This window comes from Gopherus flavomarginatus, chromosome 5, assembly GCF_025201925.1.
Source record: "Gopherus flavomarginatus isolate rGopFla2 chromosome 5, rGopFla2.mat.asm, whole genome shotgun sequence".
Lineage (NCBI taxonomy): Eukaryota > Metazoa > Chordata > Testudines > Testudinidae > Gopherus > Gopherus flavomarginatus.
Window position 1 is genome coordinate 101749343 of NC_066621.1, and position 19653 is coordinate 101768995.

At 40.1% G+C, this 19653-nt stretch overlaps 2 protein-coding genes across 17 annotated transcripts in view; one reads left to right on the forward strand and one right to left on the reverse strand.

Moving 5' to 3' along the window:
- Positions 1-4876, forward strand: part of AVEN (apoptosis and caspase activation inhibitor) — a 196146-nt gene extending 191270 nt beyond the window's left edge. For both annotated transcript variants that reach the window (XM_050954860.1, XM_050954861.1), the window contains exons 5-6: positions 664-1009; positions 4353-4876. In XM_050954860.1, coding sequence (XP_050810817.1) covers positions 664-1009; positions 4353-4471 — 465 coding nt within the window. In that variant the 3' untranslated portion in view covers positions 4472-4876. The remainder of the gene's footprint in view (positions 1-663; positions 1010-4352) is intronic.
- An 890-nt stretch (positions 4877-5766) lies between these two features.
- Positions 5767-19653, reverse strand: part of RYR3 (ryanodine receptor 3) — a 630986-nt gene continuing 617099 nt past the window's right edge. For all 15 annotated transcript variants that reach the window (XM_050954773.1, XM_050954774.1, XM_050954771.1 and 12 more), the window contains 5 exons: positions 14739-14895; positions 12349-12413; positions 12139-12239; positions 7142-7193; positions 5767-5862 (listed from right to left, as the gene is read on the reverse strand). In XM_050954773.1, the coding sequence (XP_050810730.1) occupies positions 5767-5862; positions 7142-7193; positions 12139-12239; positions 12349-12413; positions 14739-14895 (471 nt within the window). The remainder of the gene's footprint in view (positions 5863-7141; positions 7194-12138; positions 12240-12348; positions 12414-14738; positions 14896-19653) is intronic.

Sequence of the window (19653 nt, forward strand, 5' to 3'; positions counted from 1 at the left end):
TCAGCCTTTGTTTTTGTTCCCATACTGCTTCCACTGCATTCAACCCATCCTGGGCTACTAGTCATTAGAAGTTAATGTTCCAGTCTTTGGATCTTTCATTCATATATCTTTATATCCATTCAGTGCTTGAGTGGTGCATCTGGACAGACTATCTCTAAGCCCCTGTTCTGGGCAAGCAGTTTCATCGCTATATACACAGTGGGTAAACTGAGTCACACATATTGGTCATGCACATATTACCAAAAATCCCTCATTCACCAAACAGTGTCACATCAGAGAATGATTCAGCATGTGGTACTTTGGAGGGAAAACCTAAATCCAGTGGGATTGAATGAGTGTAACTACAGGCATTACTTCCCTCCTGTATGTACTGAACACCCGTTACTAGCTGTTGTTTGGTGTATTCAGCGTTTAGCCTCATAGTTCATTTTAAAAAAAATTGCACAGTTACTGTTACATATAGATAGATATTACTGTACAAGTATTTTCAAATTTATTTTGGTACTAATTTACTTTCCTTGCCATTTTAAAATCTGTTCCATTGAATTTAATTAAGTGATTTGTATGTGTCAGTCATGAATTATTGTGCTGTCTTTTTAAAATTTCAACTGTAACAATTGAGTTCACCATATTGAAGACCCAAGTTTTTTCTTGTACTCTTAGGCATCAACACCCACAGAACTCCCTCAGATAAAATCTAAAAGTATTGAAGACAGCAAGAGGAGAGTGACTCAGTTACAACCACCTTTGGGTCAAAGTGGAATAGCATCCATCTGTGATCCTGTTAGTGATTCTGTTGTCCATTTGATGCCTTTAAGTAAAGATGGACCTGAAACAAATTCTTCAGAATCCTTTCAGAGAGGCTGTTCTGTGTCACAGCAAGAGGCAGATAATTTGGATGAAGAACTAGATTTACTGCTAAATTTAGATGCTCCTGTTCATGTAGAAAACAACTTTCTGTCAGAAACCTACAACACGACAGCTGAGAGTGATTTGAAAATGAAAAATGGTGAGATTTATATTTTTAACCCCTTTTTAATTTGTATTGTTCTTTCTATAGTGATGCTTTTAGTTCAACTCCTGATTAGAGGAGCATTGCTGATTTACTAATCCTCCCTATATCCCTGACAGTGTATGTCATTGATTTGGAGTTGCGTACTAACACATTTGTTCATTCTCATTCTCCCTGTGAGGTGACCTTTAGAGAGGCACATCTCGTTTAGTACTTTGACATTCCAAAACTTACTGTAGTTGCTTGTGGTTGAAAATCATGATCTGAACTTTATGAGTCTCTCATATATAGTGTAAAAAGTACATTCCTCTGCCCCAACTTTTTGACTTCTTATAGCATAGTGGAATATAGTGCTTTTCAGTATTAGGCCTTTCAGTACTAGATCATATTCTGGCTCGTAACTTGGCTATGGTGTCTATTCCACATTTTTAAATAGGATGAAATGTGATGGACTGAATTGTATGTCTTGCCAGTAGCAACTGGTGATCTCATAACCACCTATAATAGAGCAGGAAATTGTATTCCTTACTGTATGCTACATAGCAATGATTGCACCAACTACAGCAGGAAAAAATCTACAGTGCTAAACGTGGGTCTAGGCAGATAAATAATTTTAGATCTTAAACTGTCTTTTTATTCAGTTCATCTGTAATTTTTTCAGGCAGCTTTAAAAAAAATCCCCATAGTGTGTATAATCCTTTAGGACCCTAGGCAATGGACCACTTTGACTGCTTTCAGCCTTCTTTTCTTCAGCGTGTACCTCTCTCTCTTCCCCAAGCGGAATTGTTGGCCTCTGAACATAGACTTACTTCTGGGCTTTGTTCCAGCTTTCTTCTATCCACTTCCCCCAGCCCTGTTGTAGATATGTCCCCTGTGTGAATGAAAGGGCAGGACCTAGTGTCCAAAAGATGCAGCTCTCTGTGAGATGGGGAGGTTTTTAGTTTCCTGCACGAAGGAAAAGGAGCCAGTCAGGATTTGCATGCAGAAATCCTGACCTAATTGTGTCTGACAGTGAACACAGATGCTTCCCTCCTCACTGCTGTAGCACCCCCTCAGCAGCCTTCCTAGGCCCCAAGGACCTCCACTCTAGGAGAGTTAATAACCTTAGAAATGGAGTAACATCAGTTGCAAGGGTAGAGCTAATAACGTGGTGGAACAAGATCCTATTACCTACAGGATACTTTCGCTTCTCTATCTGAGCTAGAATTGAAAAAATGTCCTGTCAACAGCAAGATACTCAGCAGTAGTTACTATGCTGCTCTTAGATCTAGCAGACCACACAGTGATGATGTACCTGCCAAAACACATGGTTTTATAGAAGTATCATTAGGCCAAAAACTGGTATACATAATTGATATGTTTCCACCCTATAATACAGAAAGTGATGTTACGCTGAAGAGTTCAATGGAATGTTCATTTTAAAGGACGAGTAACATCAGTGAAGAACTTTACTGTAGTCAGCATGCTCATTTTGAACATTTTAAGAGATCAACAGAGCTCTTGTGCAAAGTGGAACCTTAGGTTTCTTAGTTGGCAAAGTTTAAACACGTGACGGCTCACTGTTAGGGAGTTTTCTGTCAATGAAAGATTTCAATATGCTTTTGAGTGGCAGTGCTATTACTTAGTTACTCCACACAAATAGAACCTTTTCATAGGTCAGTGGGAAAAACAAAGGGATTTGTTTCTGATTACAGGTTTTAAAATATTTTTTAAACTTTCCTTTCTTCTGCCTTTTTTTTAAGAAAAATATATTCTTGACTGCTATTATGTCTGATTCCTAAGAGTAATGTTAACTAACATTTCCAAAGCCTTAGGACTCAAGAATAGATATAAGCATCCTCAGTAAATTTCACTAAGGCTAAGTACAGTAGAAACTTGCTAATCCACTCCAAAACAATTGGCCATCTCTAAATTCTCAGCAGTAGTGAGGTGCCATATTACTATGATTCTATTATTTTTACAAAATATTTTTCACATAATTTACAAAGAAATATAATTAGGGAGATGAAACTCTCTAGGTAAAGACTGAAGCTAGATGCCTCTTATAAACCCAATTTTCATCATTCCTCCATCTTCACCAAAACCAAACATGCTGTACCTGCATATCTTGACTCAGGATTGACTGTGGAAAGCATAGATGTAGAAAGGTTTTCATATTTTGAAAATATCTATTGGGCTTATGTAGTCAAATTCCTGTCTAGGAAACTCCAGTATATTTTATTCTGTTGGTCCCTGTGAGGAGTGGCGGTGCCTGTGGCAACATCTGTACTATGGAGCCTCTGCTGGCATATTCCCCATGTGTGGAAATACTACCACCCCGAATGACAAAAGCACTCTTCCATTGACATAGTTATGCTGACAAAACCCCAGCATCGATGCAGCTATGTCTGTTGGGGGTGTGGGTTTGTTTTTTTTCCCACACTGCTGACCGCCATATATAAGTTAAGATAAAGCTTGTCTAAGACTTGATCTACACTTAAAAGTTAAGTGTTGATTTAGTTATATACTAATTGCAGCTTTCCTGTACATACTGAAGTCTGCATGGTCCCTGAATGCTTTAGAAAAGGATGTAGCTGGCAGGATTTTTCTCAGCCTGCAACATTTTTCAAAGAGATGTTTAAATGTTAATTTTCATGCTTTCCACCAAAAAACCTAAAAGATGTGAAACTGAACTTGTACTTTACAGCTTCTCTCACACTGGTGATTTTACTGTTTGTTAAACTGTATATTGTTAAAAATTCTGAGGTTAAAGTTGTACATTTGAGAAGCTGCCACCATGAACAGAACAAGAAACCTTGAGCTGTTACTACAGAGTGTTTAAAAAAAAAAAAAAAAAGACCTTGAAATAGCATGTCTGAGAATGTTTTCTTAGATTTGCATTAAGTGAAAAACACAGTGCAAACATAAATGTGTTGTCACTAAGATACCTCTCTAATAATCACAAAAAGCTCTGCTGCCATTAACTCCTGCTGATCTCTCACATAAGAGAAAGTCTGCACTGGACAGGAGACAAGATAGATCTCAGTAGGGGGCGTGGAATCAGGATCAGGTAGAATCTTGTAGACTGGAGACCTAGCTCTGTTAGAAGCTATACGCTCTTCTTTTATGGTGGCCCTAAAACAATCCAGCAAATTAGTCAGATGGCAGTCACCTAATGACTGGTCGCTTTACTCACCTGCTTTCTGTGATTTCTCCCAGTTAGCTGACATACACTCTATTTAAATGTCATCCTCTCTTTTTATGCAGTCAGGCTCTGAAAAGCAAAATGTTAATTTTATAATATCTCAAAAGTTTTCATAGTGAAAGGTAAAGGTCTGCCTTGAACTGTTTATTTTCTTAGTTCCTCTAGAGTTGGACGTGGCTGAAGAAACGAGTTCAGCAGCTGAAGAGCAGAAAACTACAGCCAAAAACATTTCTGAGGAAGAGCTTGAAGATTGGTTAGACAGTATGATCTCCTAAAGGAAAAGAAACCTGCCTGAAGCCCACATGTCATTGTCATGCAAGTAATTGAAAAATAAATGAACATGGCAGAAGTTAAGTACAAAATATCAGTCTACAAGAACTAGGTGCTTTATCTCAATGATTTAATATACTGCATACCGCCTACCTTTATTTCAGCCAATATTGCAAATAACACATTTGGATAAATTCTAAATGAATGTTGTTATCCAAGAGTTCACTAAACAAAAAGGTCTAAAGTTACAGTTGAGTTCATTAAGAAGAATCTTATAATGAAATTTGGATTTTTTCAAAAACCTGTGCTTATATTGTAAGGTGCAAAATAATACACACTGTCAGAGCATTTGTTTTGATTTGTAGTTGCTATCTGTAGTTCCAAAAAATAAAATAGTGTTAGTAAATGTAGTCGTGTGTTTAACTGTGCATCCTGTGTTGTATCGGCTTTCTGTTATGTAATCAGCAAAAAATAAGGCAAAGACAACTCAATTATTATTTATTTGGTTATTGCAGTGGGCATTTAATTTTATTTGAAGACAAATGCATAAAGGTAGCAGCTTCACTACTTACAGATGACCATAAAGCATTATTTTATTTTGGCCTTTTAACAGCAGCATCTTACCAGCTGTTATTGAAAGAAGTATATGAATACTCTTCAAGTGCAATTTCATCCAGTAAGATGGAAAAGCAACACAACTAATTAATAGAACTGTCAATCTAGAACACTAACATAAATAAAAACCTTGCATAGCTATGTCTACAGAGGTTTTAAGGCACTTAATCGATATTTCAAGGTCGATAAAGTGTTTGAATTTTTTTCTTTGACTGCTTAAAGCTTTTCAAGCTGTATCTTGATACATTCACTAGCAATACCATGGGAAAAATTAGATTGCAGTTAAAATGTTTAATTTCACAATGTGAGTCATAGTCACCTGACATTCAAGTGCTTAAGATTCAGATATTGTGCATTTAAGAAATGATGTATCTTTTAGCCCTTTCAACTATACCACCAAACATTGGGTCAAAAACAGTTACAATTTCAGTCTGTGTTTGAACTGGAAAGTTTTAAGGTAATTAAGGTATAGATTTCCTTTTTTTTAGAAAGAAAATTGAAAGCCAGATTATAAGGCCTGTGTCTTATCTGCTAGGCACAAAAATCCTAAGTGGATGGTTTTAAACAAGTTCACAGTAAAGAGATGGTAAACGAATGTGACCTTTGAATTACACTATAAAAGGTAAGTATTAATTGTTACTGGGTTTTACATTTCATTAACATATTAGCTTCTTTCAGGATAAGTTTATCCAAGTTGATCTTCATATTGTTTACGGAAGCAATCTCCAGCTGGGAAGAAATCCCAGCATCTTTCTTGGTACATTTTCCATACAAATGATTCCTGAAACAGTAAGAGAAAAATGGTGTTTTAGTGTTAAGATATGTTCATTTTCAGTTACTGCTTTACACAAAATAACCATACTTAGTACTGTCCTTACTATGTACACACATTACCACTGATGGCACATAAGAGAACATTATACAACCTTTATAAACCTATTGTTGAAACCTGCGCTAAAGTTTAACTGTGCAGCTTTCTGTACGTAAACACTCAGAAGTAAATTTTCAGGGCATAGTAAAAGAAACTGGGTACTGTATTGTTATAGGGGGAGAGGTGCCCCATAGGGCTAGTCTACACTACTGCGCTACATTGGCGCAGCTTCTCCGTTGTAACATGTCTGATGAAGATGCGCTATGCCTCTAGAATTTCTGCACTTCAACGGGAGGCAGAATCTGTGGACACTGCTTTCAGTCAATGTAACTTGGCTTACCCCTGTGCGATGTTAAGTTACACCGACTTAAGCAGTAGTGTAGACAAGCCCTCAGTCATGGTCTATGAAAAGTGACACCAATGTCATTAAATCAATTTAGTTATGCCGTGCAAACTCCATATATGAACAAACTGTTTTTAGCTCATAGGGTAAGTTACAAAATCAAGGTAAGCCAATTTAAATGCGTAGTACAACTAGATCAGTTTAGCTACGAGTGGACTTTACATTTAAAATGATGAAGTTTCAGAACAATGAACATAAATATTCTTTTAGAAAATCTTGGACACATATCATATAAAATATGCATTTTGCAACTACTTTTTAGTACTGAAAATCAGCTATTGTACTGCAGATTAAGTCTTCCTAATTAAAAGTTTTGTTTTAAAGTGTACTTACATTTGTTTAAACAACTTTCTCTTTAAGGATTTTTTTAAATATCTGTGTCCCATTAATTTTGAACCTGTCAAACTTTGTTTGAATAAATATCCTATTAGTATCTTCAATTATACAAATTTTAAAAATCTGATGGGCTCTGTAACGGCTTATTTTTACAAATTAAATTAATATACAAACACCACATTGTGAATCAGGGTTGCTACTTGCATATGACACAAAAACACAGATACAAAAAGTATATTTAATAGTATGTACCCCCCACTTTACCACAACCTTAACTCCGCATCCCCTATTGATGGCAGCCTCCCAATACCAGTAGTTTGGTGTGTTGGGAAGGGATAGCTTAGTAGTATGGTATAGTCAAGGTTGAAGTTTTATACACAGACCTAGAAGATGAAAATATGAATTTATGCTTCATTTTAGCTTGCTCTGAAAATTCTACTTCATACTCACCTGACCAGTGTGCTCAGTTTCATCCTTATTAATGAGATACATTAGAAAGAAGCTGAAACAAGCAGAAGTATTTGTTAATGTGCAAAATCTAACACGGCATTTTATCTCTCTAGTTATATTTCCTGACAAACAGAGATGAGGTGTAAGGGAAACTCCACACTAGGTAACAAAATAGTGTTGAAGTTAGTTGTGAACACGTTATAAAGTTCTTTTGGGGCCAGATTCTGTCCTCTGAGTGTTCTGCCTTCTGCAGTTTTTAGTTCCTGTGATAGTGTTAGTACAGACACTGGATGTGAAATCCCAGTTATCAGTATCAAAAGTAACCTACCTTATCTGAATTTATTATTAGCAAAGACAAAATTACTGGGTGATTTGATTACAGTCTATGGTAGCTATGTGGGAAAGATATATAATAATGGGTTCTTCAGTCTAGCAAAGAAAGGTACAACACACTCCAGTGGGTGGAAGTTGAAGCTAGACAAAATCAGACTGGAAATGAGGTGTAAATGCATCACAGTGAGAGTAATTAACCATGGGAACAATTTACTAAAGATCATGGAGGATTGTCCGTCACTGATAATTGTTAAATCAAGATTGGATGTTATGCTTTAGGAATTATTTGGGGGAATTTCTGTGGCCTGTGTCAAGAGGTCAGACTAGATCACAATGGTTTCTGCTGGCCTTGTAATCTTTGAATTTACTTTGGGCTTTTCTTCACAGCTGTTGTATGACTTGCACCTACCTGGACTTCTGTGCACACGTAAAAATATCTAGCTTGATTTAACTTGAGCTAGCTGGCCCATGAGCAGGCTGTCTGTTGAAGACTGAGGGCTGCTTACACTCAAGCTAGTAATGCAGTAGTGACTCAGCTACTTAGTGCTGCTAATCAAGTCACTCTATACAGTTTGAGTGTTTTGCAGTGTGACTGCTCTCACTTGAACTAAGCTCACTCAAAAGGAGTTAACTTGAGTGTAGGTGACTGGAACTAACATTGTACTGAAGACAAGCCCTATAACAACATGGGTTTTATAATTTGTATCTTAACATACAGTCAAGCACTATTCAGGAAATTCTGTTTCTAGCTTGAGTAACTTGGTAGGTACTGAGGGTCACCGTGAAAGGAATTAATGCAGAGTATGGGCTAGACCAATGGGGGAGAAGAGTAACTCAAGATCTGCATAATTTTTCCCTAGACATCACCCAGCATAGCCTCACAGGGATATCCTGGCCCTTTTGGGCTGGAAGTTTAAAAGCATCCTAGGGAAATTAGGCTTAGACGCCCTACTCCCACTGAAAATCCCAGCCTTGTTTTCTCTAGCCATGTTTGAATGAATGGAAATACCCTCCTGATACAGAAAGATCATCAGACTTAATAAAAAGTCAAGCCATAGTAAGAGAGAATACAAGCATCCCCATAATTACTCTAGCGTAATTAATAACTGTAATAACAGCATGGGAATAGCGTTTCTTTTTTCAACTCATGACAGAACCTCCCCTAAAGTAGCTGCTTCACCAAGAGATAAACAGTGTCTTCAAAGGAACCTTAGCGTTAGGCTAGTTACATATTTATTATAGCACCAACCAGAGAACTGATGGTTTTGAACATCTTGGAATAACAATTAAGACTCACTTGTGCATTTTAAACTCTACGGATTAGAAGGATACTGTACTATCACTCTGATTTATGTTAATGTCTGTTCTAACTCTGGTGTTATGGTTTGAAACCCAATCATTTTCAGAAATAGGTGGCTTTGGAGTACTGCCAACAATTTTAATGTTAATGAAAATACCATTTCAAAGGTCTGGTATTTCTGATGCAGTCCTGGACAAGATTTTACACTAGCTATCATATCCCTATCAAGCTATGCTTAACCCAGCAGTTTAGCTCCTCTCTACATCAAGAATATCTGAAGGCTGATCATAAGCCGTTCACTTTTCAAAATGATTTGGCTTTATATTCTGAAAGCTTTAACTATGAATTGGGCTCAAACAGGTCTCTGAGACTATGCCTTATCACAGCTAGCCAACACAGCTTGACTGTGTCAAATCACATAGTGGTGTTTTTGTTCTTTTTGTACATTATTTCAAAATCACTTGTGAAAATACAACACCCAAAGTTTATAAATCGGGTACTTAACTTCCCTTTATCTTTCTGCTGTAGCCCTGTGCTGCTCCAAAGCAGGCACTCCGTGCTTTACTTTTATACTGTGAACAAATATATTGGCCATATACATGAGACTCCCAAGCATATTGTAAATATGGCCAGAGTAACATTTAAACTTGATCAGTTACAATGTGTGTATTAATATAATCATTGTTGTACTCCTTGAGAAACTATTTTAGAGGCAAACAGATTTCATGACATTTTATATTTATAATGATACAAAGAAATAGTGCAAAAGCTGCATCTAATCTCTATGTTAATGGACATAGAAAAGAGATGATATACAGCTCCCTCTGAAAGTGGGCACAAAAATACCCTGTGATGTACCATAGCACCTCCAAAGGCAGGGAAATTAAATAGAAGACAATTATCCTGTAATTTAGCAATTCTGTTCTATGTGAGAACTGTGTAAAAGCCATGTTCTCCCACCTTAAGAGCAGCCGATGTTTCTTTACTCTGACCACAAGCGACAACCCCCCCCCCCCCACCAAAATCCTAATTAGATGAGTTGATTTCAAGAACTGCTTTGCTCTATTTTCTCTGAGCCTGTAAAATCTGTTGTTTTTTGGGTGGTTGGGAAGGTGGTACATGGCCCATATTCTTATTGAGTTTTGGTCTTGTCTATACTTGAAATGCTACAGTGGCATAGCTGTAGCATTGCAATGTAAGCATGACTTCCCTGGGAGGTAGCTAGGTAAATGGAAGAATTCTTACATCAACCTAGTGCTGTTTACACCATGGGTTAAATCAGTTTAATTACACTGCTGAGAGGTGTGCATTTTTCACACCCATGAGCAACATAGCTGGTTCAACCTAATTTTTAATGCAGACCTGGTTTTATGCAGATAATAAGGCCTGAATACAAACAGGTCCTTGTTTATTTGTATGAAAGGAGATTCATTAGCCTCTTTATACAGTTAAGGAAATTGAAAAACTTAGTTGACTATAAACCAGAAAGCATTAAGCAATGCTTATGTCAAATCCAGTGGTCTAATGCAAGCAAGAGGGTCCAAGTCTGCAATCTGTACATTGGTAAAACTACTGAAGTCAGCGGGAGTTTGTCCAACCAAGGAAATAAGGTTATTTATTCTTAAGGCAAGTTCTCCTAATACACACAGTCTGCTGCCATGTGAGGACCCAGACTATTCCAATGCACTTTAGGCTCTTGGGGGCATGTACACTCTACGATTGGGTGTCACATGTCAACACCAGAACCAAGGACTGCCATCTCATGCCATTCAGTTCCTCTCTTGCTGTTGGCACGTTTTTTTACCTTCCTACCTTCTCTTCTCTGTGAGCATTTGCTAATGTGGGTAGTAGGGACCAGTCAGTCACTTATAAGCCTCTCTTTGGACATTTGGGCCCTAGTAGCTTAAACTGCATGCATTGGCTCAATTATTTTGGAAATTGCAGTTATTTGTGAGGCTATTTAGGCTACTCCACTTAAGAATCAGCAAAGGCAATTTCAGTGCGGAACTACAGGATTGGACCAATTAGTTAATCTATTTCTTAGGACAATCCATCACTCTCACAGATCTTGGGAGACAGGCCAGTCCTTGCTTACAGACAACCCCCAAACCTGAAGCAAATACTCACCAGCAACCACACAACAAAAACACTAACCCAGGAACCTATCCTTGCAACAAAGCCCGTTGCCAACTCTGTCCACATATCTGTTCAGGGAATAACATCATAGGACTTAATCACATCAGGCACGCCATCAGGGGCTCGTTTGCCTGCACATGTAATATATGCCATCATGTGCCAGCAATGCCCCTCTGCCATGTACATTGGCCAAACCAGACAGTCTTTACATAAAAGAATAAATTGACACAAATCAGACGTCAAGAATTATAACATTCAAAAACCAGTTGGAGAACACTTCAGTCTCCTTGGCCACTTGATTACAGACCTAAAAGTCACAATATTACAACAAAAAAACTTCAAAAACAGACTGAGAGACTGCTGAATTGGAATTCATTTTCAAACTGGACACCATCAAACTAGGCTTGAATAAAGATGGGGAGTGGATGGGCCATTACACAAAGTAAAACTATTTCCCCATGCTTATTCCTCTCTTCTCCCGCCCCCCGCCCCAGTTCCTTACATCTCCTTGTCAATTGCTGGAAAGGGGCCATTTTCATTACCACTACAAACAGCTCATTTTCTCTCCTGATGATAATAGCTCACCTTAACTGATAGTGTATGGTAACACCCATTGTTTCATGTTCTCTATGTATATCTTCCTACTGTATTTTCCACTACATGCATCTGATGAAGTGGGCTGTAGCCCATGAAAGCTTATGCTCAAATAAATTTATTAGCCTCTAAGGTGCCACAAGTACTCCTGTTCTATTTCTTATAAATTCCTTTCCAATAAATAGCTACTGTTGCTTCTACATGACATTTTATAACCCTAAATTAAAAGATCTCCCTTTTGGTGCTGTATCATATTCATCTGCTTCAGAATGGAACCAGCACTGCCTAACTTAATGGGCCAGAAATCATGGTGGTGCGGACTCCTCCTTGGCTGAACAGTAGCTCCAGTCTTGCTAATGGGCCTCTACCTTTACTAACACTCAGCGAGAAGAGCTATTTTAAAGTAAGTCCCACTGTTTTTTGTTTGTTTTTTTTAAAGGGGTGAGGGGAAAAGCCAGACAGTATCAAATGTTTGTCCTTTCTTCTCCGATATGTTCTTAAATTGTGTGGGCCACAACAGCAGGGCTGTTCAGATACATGCATTTCAAGCACATTGTTCTTGAACTGAAAGCCTCCATAGGATGATCTTCAACTAAATAACACTGGGAATAAACAGTAACAAAAATATACTCACAGATAGTTTGCCAAGTTGTGCTCTTGTAAAGTATGCATTTCAAAACCATGTGGGGTCGTGTCAAAATAGTCATTACCAATCCCACAAATGAAACATTTGGTCTAGAAAGAAAGTTAAGATTTTAGCACATTCTTAACACATTAATCTAGGTTCTTATCATTAATTAAGATATAATATGAAGCAGTACAGAATGTAGTATGGTTGCTCTACCTCCATATCTTCTCTCACTTGTTCTTGCTGATCTCTTAATTCACCAAAGGCATCAATAATCAGACCTGTTGTTTTAAATGGAAAATGTAATGTGTCAAACCTATCAGTATTAATTTTACGAGCTATGGAGTCGGGGAGAAGTAGCTGTTTTAGGCTTCATCAAAAGGACACCAGTTGCCTTAGCAGCGTGGTGCCTGTAGGTAGAACAATCCAAGTTGTGCAGATAGCACAGGATCTAACATTAATTGCATTGCACTTGCTGTAGGAATTCATAATTGAAATGTAAACCTTTATATTGCCACAGTTTTGTGGTAATCTGCTCAAGGAATGCCCTCACTTATCTCTGGGCAGGGACTTTGTCTCTTTTCCTGACCAGGAGTTTGGGCTTCCAGCTCCCTGCAATGCACCAGTAGGGCTAACATAGAAGTCTATCACCTGTGCTTTGCTATCTCTTAAAGCTATAAACAGTGTAGGCCAGCAGTTACAAGTAATCAAACAGCTCTTTTAAAGCAGAGAACATTTATTTTAGGATAAAAGTCTTACAATAGAGGGCCCTAAAGACATATTTAAGCTTACCAGCACACCTGCTCTTGCTCCCAAATTCCTGATTGATAGGTACCAAAGTCTTTCAAACCCTACTCTAAGAGTTGGCCTCTCTTGAGTGTCAGCTCGGGGCAATTTGTAGCCTAAGGACCCCTCCATCAGTCAGTTCAAACTCAGCCTTTATACTCCAAAAAATCTCCAGGCCTCCTGAAACAGGTAAAACCAGTTGCTGCCCCTTTCTTCCTTGAGTAAACTTTCAAAGGCTGGGCTTCTGCACAACCAGTCTTAGGATTTTTGCATTCCTCACCGCCTAGTAATTCCAGATTCCACAGGGAATCCACCCAATGAGCCAGGAACACACAAAAGAATATAAAACATAAAGGTCTGAGTATTCTATGGGACCATAGTGTCTGGCCCATCTCAGCATTTTGAAGGTTTCATGCTTTCAAGGACTGACTCAAACATACAGATAACATTCATAATATTAACTACAATAGTCTCAAGGTAGGTCTGTGTTTGTCATACCAGTCATATCTCCCCTATAGCGAAGTCGGTATACCAAGGGTAGTAGACCAGCATCCATAGTGCATGGAGGGTGTGTATGCCATTACCCCTAATAATTTCAAACTGCAGATATTCATATAGTAAACAGTCTCGTAACAAGCCAGCATACACTAGTGATAGTCCTTGGGCATGAAAGCCAAGTGCAGAAGCTGGATTCTTAGCCAAAGCTGCTGGGATTGACTCTATGAAAGGAGGCGACAAGCCTATACCCCTTGTCAGGAGGGAGAGGGTGGTGGGTCTCTGCCCAGACAGCAGTGGCGACCAGAGAGGTCATTTCTTGAGCAGACCATGAGGGAGACGGGATGGTTAGCCCAGAACTGTGTTATACATAATGCCCACAGCCCTCGACCTCCCCTGGGATGCAGTTGGAAGGCTTTGCTGGCCAACAGGTGAAAGAAAAGCCCTTGTTTCTTTAAGGATTCTTCTCCCTCCTCCCCATACAGCCACCTTTTTCTACCCCGTCCGTGTCAGCTTGCGGAGCAGGGTTTCTTGGGTTCAGTGTAAGTCGGTTAGTTCAATGGACGGCTTATTACCTCTTCCCCCTACCTGCGCTAAATCTTCTTCCCTACTATTTTTTTTGGTGATGGTGGGTGTTTACTGTGGACATAATGCCAGTCCCAATTTGGGGCACAGAAGGAATCTTCCCCTGTCAGATTGGCCTTTGGGCCTTTTCATCTTCCTTTCAGCAGCCCAGGGATCAGGTGGATAGGTTAAGTTTTAAAATTCTTGAGGTCACAGTAGCAAGTGTCAAGTGCAGGTTATGGCTCAATAGGAGATCTGGTTCCCTGATAAACCAGAATTAGAAGCAGATTAGGAAAGGGCATCTCCTAAAAAGGCAGGGAAGGGGGTTGAGATCCTAATGTTTGGTACAGTGAGGAGACAGCCCCTTCTTTCTCAGCCCCCTAGTGTGATCCCATCAATGGTTCTGGGACGAGGTTAACAGTGTGAAAGTGGGGGGGACTTGAGAGCAGTGCCCCAAGGTAGCACAGGCTATGGAAGCAAGGATGACCTGCACTGGATAAGTTACTGCCCAGATGTGTTACTTAAAGTTGCAGTCTAGTTAAACCACATTTTGGGTGTCTTGTTTGCTGCTTGGGACAATGTATGTATTTTGTGGGTAAATTACACAAATACTACGTCCAGAATGAATTGTTTTATGAATTGCTATGGAGAATGTAGCAATACTGCTTAAACCAGCTTAGTGAATGCGTGATTGACATGTACTGCAGAAGTAAAGAGGCTCACTAGACTCCAAGGCTTTTTACTATTGTAAGTGGAAATACCTTGAATGATAGCTAGTAGGATGACAATGACGAAGAAGAAAAACGTGATGTCAAAGACAATTCGATACATTTCATAAGGGTCCCCAGCAGGGTCTTCAATTTCATCCCCAATGCCGCCACCAGCTCTCACACCCACATACATGTGGAACAGGTAACACTAGAAAGAAGGGAAAGTTACACTGGTCAAAAAACAAAAGTATTTAAAATGGCCGGTATTGAATAAAAAATGGTTATTTACCCTACGGTAACTGTGGTTCTTTGAAATGTTGTAGACAGCTGTACGTGCTCATATGTGTGAGCTGAGAATCTTTTGCACAGCAGTGTCCGTTGGGGGTCACTGTGCTTCCTCGTGCTCCCATGCCAGGGCATAAAGGGCAGAATGGTCTTGAGATCCTCCCTCAGTTCCCAGGCAGGTTGAGCCCATGTTAGTTGGGAACTCAAAGTAGGGATAGAGGGCAGGTTATGGCATCCACACAGACTACAACATCTTGAAGAACAACAGTTCCTGTATAGTGAGCAACTATTCTGTCTTCTTCGAGCATGTTTAACAGTGGATCCCGCTGCAGGGACTGGTGAGCAATATCCTCTTCAGTATCTATCTACCAGTTGTGTCAGTCAAACAGAGATTGGAGTACTGCTTTTCCTAATCTAGCATTGAATGTAGCAGCCAAGTCCATTGCATAGTGCTTCAGAAACATGAGCAGATTGCATCGAACAGCAGCCTTACAGATTCTGGCTGTTGGCATGTTTTGGGAACAAGAAGGGGATGCTGTTTCAGCCTTATCAAATGGGCCTTGATAGTCAGCGGGAGTGGTATATTTGCCAGCACAATGTGATATACTGAATTATCCACTTAGACAGCCTTTGAAATGAAATAGCACAGCCTGTAGAGTGGCCAGCTATCATCATGAACAGGCATGGGGACAGTTTGAAAGATTTAGTCCTGTTGATGTAGTAATGCAGAACACAGGATATGTACAGAGTGTGCAGTTTCTTTTCCCCCAGGCATGGAATGTGGCTTAGGGAAGAACACAAGTAAACTGATCATTTGGTTTAAGTTAAATTCAAAACACTACTTGGGAGGATGAACTTCCTACAGGTTTCAGAATAACTTTGACCTTGCAAATGAGGTATACAAGGGTTCCACCATGAGGGCGTGAGCTTGCTTACTCTTCTGGCTGAGGTGATGGCCATGAGTAAAACACATTGTAAGGATCAGGTGGTGATAGGGTGACCGGCTGTCCCATTTTTAAAGGGACAGTCCCATTTTGGGGATTTTTTCTTATATAAGCACCTATTACCCCCCACCTCCATCCCGTTTTTTCACAGTTGATATCTGGTAACCCTATGAATGAAGCAGTCTTGTGAGGAGCTCAAAGGGGAACTCCATCAGCTTCAAGATGAAGACGCTGAGATTCCATGTTGGAATGTGCTCCATTACCAGTGAGTAAGCATGCATCAATCCCTTAAGGAACTTCATTACCACTGGATGTGAGAAGATCAAAAGCAGTACTCTGACATCACTGACAGATGCACTTTGAGTTATGACTTTCAATTGCAACGTGTAATCTAGAATCCAAGGTACTGAGGCTTGCTCAGGCACGAGGTCATGTTGGGTCACCAATATGGAAAATCTCTTCCACTTGGAGGTGCAAGTCTGTCTCATGGACTGCTTCCTGGTTTGTGCCAGAATGTCCTGCACAAGTACAGAGTAATTCTTTTCCATGCTGAAATCCAGGCTGTCCATTGTAAAGAAGTCGGGGCTGGATGTAATATTTGTCCCTGGTTCTGTGACAACAGGCCTGGGAGCCTGATTAAGGGCTATGCTGACATGTGTAGCAAGTCTGTCAGCCATACCTGTCTTGGCCAGTAGGATGTCTGGACTAGTTTCTTTGGTGATCATGTTGGGGGGTAGTGGGATTGGTGGAAAAGGTATAGCAATTCTTCATTCCACTGCAGTAGGGACCCCAAGCACAAAAGTTGGGGCACTTTACATTGTCTCTAGTGGCAAACAGGTTTATTACTGGATTTCCTCCAAGTGGAGAAATGTCCTGGTTGATAACAGATTGCCTGCTCAGGAAGTCTGCCTAGCTGTTTCTGGTTCCCAGCAGGTGCAGGGCTATTAAGGTACACACCAGTTCCACAATTTGATTGCCTGCCTACACAGAGGGAAGAACAGCACCTCTTTGTGTTGTCCATAAACACCTGTACTATCATGTGCCATAGGACCAGGAGTAATGTCATATATGCCAGTCTGATGTCCCAAAGGTCTAAAACACTTATATGTAGCCTCATGGCTTCTGGGGACCATGTCTCTTGTATCTGTAGATGGTCAAAGTGGGCACCCCATCCTGTTCTAGAAGGGTCCATGACTAGCATTCCAGATGGCAACAGGGTCTTGAATGCTGCTCCTTTCTTGAGGTTGGGGTGTAGCCACCATAACAGTTCCCCAAGGAGGCAAGAGAGAATGACAACTATTTTGCTCTCTTGATGCTATACTGGGGAATAGACTGACCTGAGCCAAAGTTGTAGAGGCCTTGGGTGAAGTCTATCAAATGGTGTCATGTATGGATACAGGGCATATGGCCTAATAATGTAAGGCAGGTCCACGTCGTCATGAAGAAGCATTCAGTTGTCATGTATTAGGCATGATATGGAACTGCACAGAGGCTGAAGTGCATGTATTCCTGCTGAAAAGAGTCATGTTTTTTCAGATCCTTGTCCTCTGGCATTCCTTTGATGGAACCTGAGTGACTCTGTTGTAGCATATGCATAGAACTGCTTGAACCCTTGGGTGGTACTCGGTACCTCTTCTTTACCTGCTCTGAGCTCGGAGTGAACAAGGTCGAGGTGTGCCAGAGACCCTTCACAGGGTCCCCTCAAGCCCTTGTTGATAGATAAGTCAATTCTTGTGGGTGCCATGGAACTTAAGATGTCAAATAGTTCATGGCTATTCTCTTGGATTATGGTTGTTTTGGTATCCAAGGTATCCACAATTCTAGACAAGAGTTCTTGGAGTGTACAAAAGTCATCCACAGTTGGTGTCAGCACCAGGGTTATAGCCTTCTCAGGAGAGGATGATTACTTGAGTGGAGAGGGAAGTGGAAGTGACTCCCTGGACTGCTCTGTTGGTTTTCCCTGCTGCTCTTTTGTTTCTAGTGAGGGAGGGCCTTCGCTATAAATGCTGATAGAGACCAATATATCCTTCTCCTTGTGGAGAAGTGACAGGCAGGGACTGAAGGAAGATAGGATGATGGGTCCCAATATGGCCAATAGAGCCATGGTGGTATCTCATATGGATATTGTCCTGGTTGTGCAAGGCCTATCCACTGCCAGTGTTTTAGGGAATGAGTACTGTTAGGATATCCCCCAGGATGTCACTCCAGCTTCCCTAGGGAGGGCTCTCTGCCCAGAAAAGAGTCCTCCTCCTGTGGTGGACACAATGGCCGCTTGGAGCTGTGCTCACAGCAGCACTACATATTGGATTCAGAGTGTTCTGCGCCTCTGTCCCAGTGCTGATGCTGAAGAGGTCAGTACCAAGGAGGTACCCACTGGTGCCGGGACTCCTGATGGTGGTGTTGATTTGGCCACTTTCTTTGATCTTTTCTTGTCTCTGTCACCAGAGGTATGCCTGGTTGCTGGAGCACTTGCAGAAGAGAGCCACCTTGATTCTGGATGGGACATTGTTTCTTCCCTTGGATCTGAAGCTACTTTTATGGATTGCTCCAAGAGGTGCAATTTGAGCCTCGCATCCCTTCATTTCCAAGTGTGGGAGGAGGAGGAGCATTTATTGAGGATGTGAGCTTCCACGAGGCAGAAGACACACCCTTCTATGTCTATCAGGGACATCCCACAAAGTGCAGGGTTTAAATCCTCAAGGCTTAGAGTCTGCCATTTTAACAGCCAAGCTACTTTGTCTTGTTGTACAGGGCATTCTCCTGTTTCTCTTTTCTTCTCTTCTCTTGTTTTTTTAATCATACAGCTAAAAAGATAATATAGAAATAAAACTAGGAATGAAGAATATTTCTTCACCAAAGTTTGGAATCTTAGCCAAAAGGCTGAGCTGATCAGACACAGTCAAGGTTCTGTTTCACTGCCATGGGGGATAAGAGGAAACTGAGGGAGGGCAGAGGCCACTCTGCTCTCTATGCCCTCACGTGGGACCATGAGGAGGCACATGATTCCAAGCTTGGTTGTATGTGCACCTACAGTGGGTATCCATACTGATGCGCACTTGAAGAATATATTTTGTTTTCTGCATAAACACTTTGTTACAATGCTCTCTGCATATTACTTATGTTCTGTATTTCAACAAAGCCTGAGATCAAGCTGTACAAAGAATAAAACATGGAGAATGATGTTACAAAGAAAAAATACTCTGCATATAATGAACTACATCGTGATATTCACATTCAAACTTAGTATTTAGGGAAGTTCACACTAAAATAAAATGATTGGAATGGAATCAGTCAATTAGGCACATTCATTTTTTTCCAACTCAGTGTTCCACAAACATGACTATTTTCAGTGCATTCTTCTCTAGATCCATGTGGTCTACAGCCCTTTTCCTCATGTTAGAAGATGATATGTATTGTATTTTATCAACTATATGAATTATAATTCAAAATCCTTCCAAGTTTTCTGAGCAGTTAGAGTACACTGTTTTTATCTGTATGCTTTAGCTTTTAATTGGATCTAGAAAATTTTAGCAAGAATCTCAATTAAAGTAAAGGAGGTGGACTGTGAGCAAAAAGCAGAGTATGAAATGTTTGCACAGACTGTTTAATCCCACAGTGTTCAGATGATCTTTGAGTCTTGGATATTTTCAACATCCAGAAACCTGTTTTAATATATATATTTTTAACAATCTGTATGACCTCTGGCCCTAATTCTGACTTCCATGGGAGATTTGTGT